The sequence below is a fragment of the Pteronotus mesoamericanus genome, unplaced genomic scaffold (assembly GCF_021234165.1).
Source record: "Pteronotus mesoamericanus isolate MK-2021 breed Mesoamerican mustached bat unplaced genomic scaffold, CSHL_Meso_final contig_116, whole genome shotgun sequence".
NCBI classification, from domain to species: Eukaryota; Metazoa; Chordata; class Mammalia; order Chiroptera; family Mormoopidae; genus Pteronotus; species Pteronotus mesoamericanus.
The window spans coordinates 26490198-26499034 of NW_026555027.1; the positions used below are offsets into that span (position 1 = coordinate 26490198).

Sequence of the window (8837 nt, forward strand, 5' to 3'; positions counted from 1 at the left end):
AGAAAAAAAATCTTACATGGCAGCTCAATACAGCTAATGATGGCAGGAGAGCTGCTGTGGCTGAAATGGGGATGGGGAAGGGGCTCATAGCTCAGCCCGGTGGGTACCTCAGCTTCCCTTACGTGGAGACCCTAAAGCCTTTCCTTGGATCCTTGGTAATACAAGCAAATGGAAACGCCTCCTAGGCAGCTAATTTGGGCCTTAGGAGTGTCAATCAGGCTAATGGCAGAAACTTAGATGGTAGTGGAAGCAAAGGTTAGGAACGTGCCGAGTGAGACGGGAAGAGGGCCTTATAGAGAGACAGCTCCAGGAGTTGTCTTGCTATAATGCCCCAAGTTGTGTAATATTCAGTAACATAATGTTTCTATTTCATCTTTCAAATTCTAAGAATGTGCCTTGTAGGAGAATTTATGTTCCGATTGTGTTAGACAAGTCAACCCAATCAGATGCTTGAGGACAGAGTGAGGATGGTTGAAGACCAAAATGCAACTAATATCAAAAACTGAAAATAACGAATTGTATGAATTGTTCCTCTTTTTACATTTTCATTCTAGGGTAAAAGATCTTTGGTTTGCTTCAATAGCCCCTAAGATTAAGTCTTTTTTTTTTTTTCTTTTCACAAGTCTTTTCATATCAAAAATCCTGAATTAACCAACATTTCATGTGTTTCCAATTCTGAACAGCATAGTTTGGGGTTAAAAAACAGGCTTAAGAATGGAATTTCAAAAAGAACTGTAATAACTGAATATGCTAATTATTCTCCTTGCTCTTGCTAGCAACCTGTATTTATTCTGTATGTCTACTTAAGAATTCAGTCTTTTGTGTTGTTCTGTGAAAATTAAAGAGCTATTTAGATGCAGTTTACATTCTGTTATGGAATATGACTTTTCTTAATGAGGAGGTTAAATATTAACGAAGACAAATTGATGAATAATTTTAACAAGTAAGGACATTATCACTTTGATGCAAGAGCTTAAAGGGTTGCAGCAGGTATTTGCATACTCAGTGACAGAGTCAGAAGGGAGGGAGGAGAAAGAAGAGGAGCTGGACAGAGGGCATCGGCAGGTAATGAGGGCAGTTCCAACTAGACCAGACTGTCCCACTCTATTTACTTTTATCCATTCTCATTCAAAGAAGGGTTTGACAAGACCATGTCTGTTGTCTCTCCTGCGGGCTCCAGGCAAGCAGGCCTTCAGTTTTGCTTCCCTCTGACTCTGACCACTCCCACCCCCACCTCCTACCTGCGGAGGCCTCATTTCTGCCAGCACGGTAGGTTTTTCTGCTTCTGTCTTATTGTCTGCCTCCATCACGCCCTGGAGCTGACCTGTTTCTGACCACCAGTCTTTGCTGTCAGACAGCATAGGCCAGTTTGTCTAGGCAGCTCCCTCATGGCTCCTGATGAATTTGTGGGATCTGACTGCTGGCGTCTGTCATTTACTGGCTCTTCTAGGCTGTCCAGCTGAGGACCCCCTCCCTGTCCCACATCATCCCCACTTTCAAATGGAACTTCACAGAATCTCAGCACCAGCGAGAAGCAGAAAATACGTATCAATTGTCTGAGGCTTCAAACTGATTTTGATTCTCTCCTAACCTTTTAAAATGTGATATGTGTTTAAATTAAGAGGAGCAGAGACAAAAATGATGTGGGAAAGTGATAATGTTATCCTAGCCTATTTCAGTGACATTGTAACATGGTTAAGAAAATTGACTGTCAGATTTGATCAGTGTTGTTGAAGTGAACGAGCCGTCGCTCCCGGAGTGGCTGGAGTCAAATTCTCACCCAGCAGGAATGGTTTTAATGACTGAAGAGTCCAGTTAACATGCGAAGCAGCCTACCCTCCGAGCATTGCTGACCTCCTGCATTGCTTCTCTCTTTTATTCTTTTAGGTACCACGTGCTTGATTGCTCTACTATCAGATAAAGACCTCACCGTGGCCAATGTGGGTGACTCCCGTGGGGTCCTATGTGACAAGGACGGGAACGCCATTCCTCTGTCTCATGATCACAAGCCTTACCAACTGAAGGAAAGAAAGAGGATAAAGAGAGCTGGTGAGCTTGTGAACGCCTGTCTCCACGCACTGTCTACTGCCTTGCTGGGCGGACGGGGCTTCGCTTGGACAGCCCCTGGGGCGTAAGATGTTTAGTTACCAGTGGTTTGTGGGTCCGCACCGAGGCCGCTGCTGAAGTAGCTGAGACTGGACTTGTAACATTGCCTATCAAATACATGGCCACTGAATTTGCCCTTCTTCATGGCCAAAAGGTCCAAAAGTGCCCAAAAAAGCCCTTTACTAGTTTAAAGGCTAATGAGCTCTTTAGGCCCCTGCTTGCAATACCCTGCTCCCCTTCGGCACACCAAACCACTAACCATTCCCCACATGAACCGTGTTTCTGACACCTCCGTGCCTTTGCAAATGTCATCTTCACTGTCTAGCAGATAACAATTACATGTCCTATCAATTCAGTTTAAGGGTGTCCTTTTAGAAGCCTTCCCTATCACACTGAGCCACAGGCTCCCCTGGGCTGGGTTAGGTACCTCTTCGGTCTTTCCCCAGGATCCTATGTGGGCCTCTGGGTCACCTTTTGCAGTGTAGGGCTCTCTTATCTGTCTTGCCTTTCCAACTGTGAGCTCTTTGAGGCAAGAACTTGGTCTGTTCATTCATATTATCCCAAACCTCACTCAGTATCTGGTATAAGGGCATATTTTGAGGGGTGAGAATCCCTTTTTTATTCATTTTTGTCAACAACTGGGGGTTGGGAATATAAACTTAAATTACAGGACTGGGATGGGGGTGGGAAGTATAATAGACAGACATTAACAAATTAATAAAAATGAGTAATTTATATAGAGTATTACAAGATGAGACTATTACCAGGTGAAAACTGTCAGGGAGAGATGTAAAGCAGGTGAGGGAGTGGCGAGTGTCAGGAGGTGGTTTGTGTAGCCTGACACTGGGACAAATACTTGAGGGAAGATCATCAATTAATGGTTGCATTTTCCTGATGAGATTTGGTGGTGAGGGGGTGGGGAACGGTTCTTGTCTGCCCTTGAAAGGAAGGCGTCCCTCCCTCTCCTCCCCAGCCCGACAGCGGCAGTGTGTGTGTTGTAGTGTGTGTGTTGTAGGTGATACGCCCGACTGCAGGCCTGGCAGCTGGGGGGCGGGCCTGTGCCCGTGGTCTCCGACCAGGACAGACCCCTGCTGCCAGGGGTAACTTGCAGGTTAACTCTCAGTCTCTGCAGGTCAGCTTCTGCCCAGAACCTAGTCGACATTTGAGTTTTTGCTGTTGGAAATAATACAGTTGAGTCAAAAACTGGTGAATTTTATTACATCCCCCTGTTTCAGTGACTGCATGTGACACAGAATAATTTTTAATGAAAGCTTGGGTCAAGTTTTCTGTTCATGGGATGGAACAAACCATGTTTTAAGATCCTCCGACAAGCTTTGAGGAGCTGCAGGCAGTACGAGCGAAATACTCGGGCCTCCTTACTTACGAAGGCGCCGTCTCCCCACAAGCCCACTGTGACCCTGAATTAAGATACAGTCAGCCTCTTCTTGTGTAGCACAGGCAAGGCTGTGTATATATATGGCACACCTGGCAATGTCATCTTAGCACCCATCACTCTCTTCTGAAATGTCAATCCCATTTTATCCTCCATAGTTCATGCCAAACCCACCACCTTCACCCCTACCCTGCAGGGATGCCTTGTGGAAGCAAATTTGGAAACATCTCAGAGGGGCTGGATCTGATCCGTCCAGAGGGTCTTTTAGAGCCAGGCTGGAGCGACCATGATTGGTTTCATTATCTTTGGGTGTATTTTCTCTGACCTCAGCCTTCCTTACAACCAGCCTGGGCCAAATGCATGTTGGTCTTTCTGTCTCCATTCCTGGTGCTGTTTCCAACAACAGATACCAGCTGCCGTCAGGTGATATCACTCTGTGCTGGGAGCCAAGCCCAGCAATTTACATACACTTTCTCTTTCCCTGCCTTATGAGGTCAATAATGTTATCACTTTTCAACCAAGAAAATGTGACCTCCAAGAGGCTCGTGTACACAAGGGCACACAGCTAGTGAGTGGTGAGGCGGAGCTGAGACCAGGACCGGCTGACTCCACAGCTGTGCTCTTGCCCATTCCACCACACTTCCTGGCATGTTCTCATACAGCCCTGCCCATGGAAGTTCTACCCATTGTCCACAGCTCAGCTTCATGCTCACTCGCTCCTCCCTGATCTTCACAATTGCACATCATCCCTTCTTCCTCATCTGCCTATAGCATTTGCAGGTACTAGTCTCTCCTTGCAAGAATACCGCTTTGTACTTGTGGCTGCTAATATATGTGGACTTTCTTTCCTGCGAGGCTGTCTGCTTCTTTAGGGAAAGGTCTGGATCTCATATAAGTTGATGGCCTGCAAATTGCCTTGCATGGAGTATATGTTTAATAACTCTCTGACAAATAATAAGTGAATAAACAAAGTTCTAATTACTTTAAAGAAAAATAATCATACATAATATTGAGCACATGTTATATTTAAGGACTGTACTGAGTGATTTATATGGAATGATGCCTTTATTTCTCACAACACAATGGAATACATACTATTATTGTCCCCATTTTGTAGCCAAGGAAACTAAGGATCAGAGAGAGAGAGTTACTTATCCAAAGTCACACACAGCTAGAAGTAATAGAGCCAGAAATCAAATACAAGCAGTCTGAGCTGAGAGCTGAGCCTTGAAACACTGTGCTAAAATACACAGTTTACTTTTTCACCTTGATCCTATTTGGGGTGCTGTTTTGAGATCTATTCTGGCACACCCACAGGCCGTCGCAAGCTAAATGATGGGTCCCAGCGGCTGTCTCTGGTACCTGTCCACCTGCCCTTTGCCATTCTCCTCAAATCCCCATGCTAGTGCACCCTACTGTCAATCACTGGGCTATCAAGCTATCGTGAAGTTAAAACCAATGCTCTCATCCATACATATCACCTACTCTCAATATTCTTATTGATATTTTCTTGAAGTCTTTTAAGATACCAAGAATGAGGGTCTACTCGTTGAGGGCTGCTGTTCTTGCCCGGCAGCACCAGGGTAGGGTGAGGGGAGTGCATGTGATATGCCACATGGAATAGGTCCTCCTTTTGTCCATGTGCCCAAGCCGTACCAGGTGTATGAGGTGTCTCTTCATCAGGCTGATGAGTTCATTCTCTTTCCAGGTGGTTTCATCAGTTTCAATGGCTCCTGGAGGGTCCAGGGAATCCTGGCCATGTCTCGATCCCTGGGTGATTATCCGCTGAAGAATCTCAACGTTGTCATCCCAGACCCAGATATCCTGACCTTTGACCTGGACAAGCTCCAGCCCGAGTTCATGATCTTGGCCTCAGATGGCCTCTGGGATGCTTTCAGCAACGAAGAAGCTGTTCGATTCATCAAGGAGCGCTTGGATGAACCTCACTTTGGGGCCAAGAGCATAGTTTTACAGTCATTTTACAGAGGCTGCCCTGACAACATAACAGTCATGGTGGTGAAGTTCAGGAATAGCAGCAAAACCGAAGAGCAGTGAACCCTCTGGGGTCTCAGCTGCCTTAGACTAAAGGACTTTCAACACACTCGTCTCTTTTATGGTAGTGAAAGGTGTGGACGTTACAGTTAGGATCATTCATCCCAGATGTGGAATTCCCTCTCCCTGGTCATCGTAGGTCTATATTCGGTGATGATGAACAGAGGGTGCTCTTGGCTGATGTAGTTGAGACGCTGGAAAAGGTTTCTTCATGTTCCCCAATTCTTTCATCCAGTGTTCAAAATGTATAAGTGTATAGTTGTAGACTCACATGTATGAAGTGAATGGCATATGTGCCATATAGTCTCCCTTTTAAAATTCTTTTCAAGTTCCCTTAAGGGGCCCTGCAGGCATCAGACTTTGTGTCCTCTCTTTGGAGCCGTGAGCAGGGCAGGCCTTCTGGAGCTGCAGGAGACAGGCCACAGCGTCACCTGTGAGTCAGGGTGGCAGGGCCCTTTGCTGAGGTCAGAGCTGCCCCGAGAAAGCTTTGTCCTGTTGAGCCCAGGTTTCCAGCTTGGCAGCAGCCCAGACTCAGATTTAGAAAGGTTGCTCTTCCACAGTTGCTCACGGAGACTGAGGGGAGCGGGGAAGTTGAGGCAGCCTGCACAGCAGAAAAAACCTTTTTGCCCTCCCTCCCCTTCTTAGTTAAATAGACTTTGTGTACCACCTTTGTGCGTTTATCCTAAGTGTGCATGACCTTAACCTTTTTCCTACACCTTTATGTAATAGGCAGCTGTTAAACTTCACAGCCACACACCATGATCTTTTTGTCTTACGTTACTGAGAAACCTATTGGGGAAGTCAAAAAAGCAAATCGCAATATCATAATTCCTTCCGTCTGTAAAGGTAGATAAAGCAAAATAATGGCTGAGTCACTGTGTCCCTTGGGAAGACTGTTAGCATTGGAAGAAAAAGCTGGTGAGGTTAGCACCCTGAAGTGAGTTCAACTGCCAGTTTTTATACTTCTTGTTCCCCCTTCTCCTATTCTCAGAGCTCTCAAGTGTCTTTCAAGGAGTGTTCTGAGAAGCAGCAGCCTGGAGCTGCGTGTGTGTTCTTTGAAGCGCAGTACAGAGTTCCCAGCCACCTTTGGGATTTGGTTGTGAACTGCTGGGATGTGCTTCCCAGTGACGGTGGGAAGCAGCAGCTCTTCACGTTTGGCTGCAAATCCCTGTCCACAGTGGGTGGCTTTCCCCAGGCAAGCCATTCAGTGACAGCAAAGCCGTTTGGGAATTCAAGCTCCAATCTGCCCAGTTATTTTGGGGCCAGGCTTGCTGCTCTCCGTTTCCTATCACCAAAGTCCGGTTTCTAATCTCTGTATTTTATAAGTTAATTGACAGAAAATGCTCAGTCATCCTGTTTGCCTCACTGTGGTGGCTCAAACAGCCAGACTGGATTTTCATGCATCCCCACCCCTCAGTGTCTGAAATGCCAGGGTGTCCACCTCGTTCTGTTCTTTCGAGCCGCCGTTTGTCTTCATAGCTTCTCGCAGGCCCCGTCCATTGGGCGCCTCCTGCCCACGGTGCCCTCCCCTGCCTTTCCTCAGCTGTGGAGCTTTTCTGAAGCAGACTCCAGAGAACTTGGGAGGATGAAAAGATTCCCTTGTGGCTACTGAGTGAGGACGGCAATCTGTCTTGAGTCCTCCAAGCACTTACCTTTCTTTGACTATGAGAATCAATAATGTTTTCCCAAGAGATTTGCTTACTTTCTTAAACTGGAACCTTAGAATTATAACCTTGATTTTTTTTTTTTAGCCATAGAATGTTTTAGTACAAACTATCTAAAATATCTACCACCATTTAGATTGGAGGATTTGCCTATTAAGAGACACTGAACATCTGGATGTGCGTACTTGGGCTGGGGGGTCAGGCAGGGAGGGTGGGAAACGCGCTGACTGCAGTCAGTGACCGGCAGGCAGGCCAGGTGGCCTGAGTTTGCCTGGAGATTTAAGACGCCCTGACTCTGGAGAGTTACCAAAGCCCACCATCTAATTCAAGTTCAGGAATAAGCAATTTCTTCATCTTTACGCGGTCAATGTTCCTTTTTTATTTTTAACTTAACCCCAAATTCATAATCATAAGAAAAAGGCATTTTTAAATGCAACGATCATTGTTATTTATTGTCGAAAATGAAAACATATTGTTTGGTGAAGATGAAAAAGAAAAGCTGCTAAGCTAGCAAATCAGTGTGTGTTTGCCCTGCCGAGATCTCAGCAGGCGGTGCTGAGGCGGGAGTGCGTGACTTTTCCTCTAATTGAGGTTCACAGGGTGTTTTTGGAATTTTGCTTTGTAGAATTTATTCACTCCTGACTTGAACCAAGCAGTATGTGTATTTCCTGTTCCCCTTCTGCCATTTTCCTCTCATTTTGGCTTGTAGGTTTTTAAAAGATGGGAGTCCTAGGCAACGTGGCAGCAGTTCGATTAATGCATATTTTTACTCTCTGAGTATTTTGCTCCTTCCCCTGCCTCAGAACCCCCTCCCCCAACCCCCTCCAGCTGCTGGGCCCCCCAGGGCTCAGGGCTGCTCCCGTTTCCCAGGGGCAGGGAAGACTGAATCTAGCTGTTAGAGAAGTCGATTTGAGAAGTTTGCATGTGAAGCTTCCCTAAACAGCACTGCCAAAGCTTTGGATGGTACCCACCCATGCACCTTCCCCCGCCCCACCCCCGCCCCACCCCAAGGCTGCCCAGACTCCGGTAGCCCGAGTTCGCCTTGCCAATAGTCCCCATGGTGCCAAATTTGGGATGATTTTATAGCCTTTTAGAAATGAAGCTGGGAAGGAACGACCACATCTTTATGAGCCCCCAGCAGGACGCCGGGCCCAGGGTCTGGTTAGCGCTGCCCTGCCGCCGCTCTGCTGGCCCATCCGGGAAGTGGGATTCGGGCGGCGTGGGGGGAGGGGGGAGGGGGGAGGCAGGGACATTTTTTAAAAATTCATCGTATTTGCAATTCTTTTAATCAAAGGAATAAACAATACTCACATAGAAAACTCTAAAGCTAGTTCCCAAGACCTGCCTTTATTTTATGTGACCAGTTAGTCCAAGGCACTTAACTCTGAAATCACTGTTCTAATACACACATGTGCACGTTACTGGTTACAAGTGGCCACATGCTATTCCTGCCTTAGATCGAAGGTATTGGCCTCTTGAATCTTGTCTATAATCTCTTCTAATAAGAGTATTACAGAGAGTGTTTTATAGAGTGAAGGAGCATATGCAATCCGGATAATTTAAAACAGGCCTTATTTCATACATCTGCAATGACTTCAGCCCATGTAGTACACATTCTGTGC

The 8837-nt window shown here is 46.3% G+C and overlaps 1 protein-coding gene across 1 annotated transcript in view; it reads left to right on the top strand.

Annotated features, from left to right (window-relative positions):
* Nucleotides 1-8380, top strand: part of PPM1L (protein phosphatase, Mg2+/Mn2+ dependent 1L) — a 234903-nt gene extending 226523 nt beyond the window's left edge. Inside the window, exons 3-4 of the mRNA XM_054580224.1 lie at nucleotides 1888-2049; nucleotides 5208-8380. Of these exons, the coding sequence (XP_054436199.1) occupies nucleotides 1888-2049; nucleotides 5208-5554 (509 nt within the window). The 3' untranslated portion in view covers nucleotides 5555-8380. The remainder of the gene's footprint in view (nucleotides 1-1887; nucleotides 2050-5207) is intronic.
* Nucleotides 8381-8837: the final 457 nt, after the last annotated feature.